The sequence below is a fragment of the Dendroctonus ponderosae genome, unplaced genomic scaffold (genome assembly GCF_020466585.1).
Source record: "Dendroctonus ponderosae isolate FM_Combo_2020 unplaced genomic scaffold, Dpon_F_20191213v2 Dpon_F_20191213_1, whole genome shotgun sequence".
In the NCBI taxonomy this organism is placed as follows: Eukaryota; Metazoa; Arthropoda; class Insecta; order Coleoptera; family Curculionidae; genus Dendroctonus; species Dendroctonus ponderosae.
In genome coordinates, this window is record NW_026017110.1 from 43187530 (window position 1) to 43188651 (window position 1122).

General features: G+C 35.1%; 1 protein-coding gene across 1 annotated transcript in view; it reads right to left on the bottom strand.

Annotated features, from left to right (window-relative positions):
- The window catches only part of LOC125502572, a gene marked incomplete at its 5' end in the record, with an annotated part of 3167 nt that overhangs the window by 970 nt on the left and 1075 nt on the right, over positions 1-1122 (bottom strand). Inside the window, 2 exon segments of the mRNA XM_048661137.1 lie at positions 303-319; positions 1027-1122. Coding sequence (XP_048517094.1) covers positions 303-319; positions 1027-1122 — 113 coding nt within the window.

The window sequence follows — 1122 nt, forward strand, 5'->3', positions numbered from 1 at the left end:
AAGCTCAGCGGGTCCACTTCTGTAATTTTATATGGAGGTGGATCGTCAGGAATCGTAATACATTCCGATGGCACTGACTGCAGTGAAGTAAATGATCGAACCTAAAAACAAAAAGCAATGCTCTCATATACGCCTAGCTTCTTTTCCCTAGATATACCTTCAAAAATCTTCCCTTGACGGGCGCTGGAGGTGTCGCAGTAGTTGTAACGCCACTAATCTTTATTGCATTCAGCCCCGATGTGGAAAGGTTGGGATTTACAAACGGATTCGATTTCTGAATTAATTTTTTCGACAAAATTAATGTGCCCTGCACCTTTGCCTAAAAAATTACAACAGTAGGAGAAATCCGGAATATACAAGAAAGTAGCACAAAATGTGTACTCACTTTCTACAATAAACAAATTAGCTCAGTGTGCATTTCAAACTGTGAAGCCTTGACCCAAAAGCTTTGGTGCACAAAGGCCTTGTATATTTTTACAAGCGCTTTCGAACTTAGCTCACTAACAGAACTCAAAAATCATAAGAACATTGCCCAAAATCAGTTTTTTAAATATACTTATACAGGCTGTTTTAAGAGCAGAAATACAAACATCAATGCTATTTTATCTTAAACTGTAATCTATTCATTCGTCTTAGGTATTGGTTCCATCTTGCCTCTGTACTTGCCTGTATTAAAATACATACCAATAAATAGTTCTTTTTGGATTGTTCAACTTTTTTAGCGTTCTTTCACCATCTAGCAAAGTTATTTCAGCACTTAGAGGGAGAACTTGTTGAATTTTCAATTTTTCATTTACTGTACTTTGACCAATTGAGTATAATTTGACCTTAATTTTTTTTATTTGATTTTAAGTAATGTACTTATATCAAATTGACTGCTTTACTTTATATCGAAATGTGTTCTTTGTTCTGGGCGTTTAAGTTAAGTTTACATACAAGAGAGCCACATATGTCTTTTCTTATATTTAATGGCCAAGCAATTAAAAATCATTCATTGTAACTTTACTTTGGCTATGTTGCACTTACACTTAAAGCTTGTGATTGACTGGCAGTTGAAGTTGGATTGATGAAAATAACATCGTCATCATCATTCAGTACAATAGGCGCGTTCGGTGGCTTACT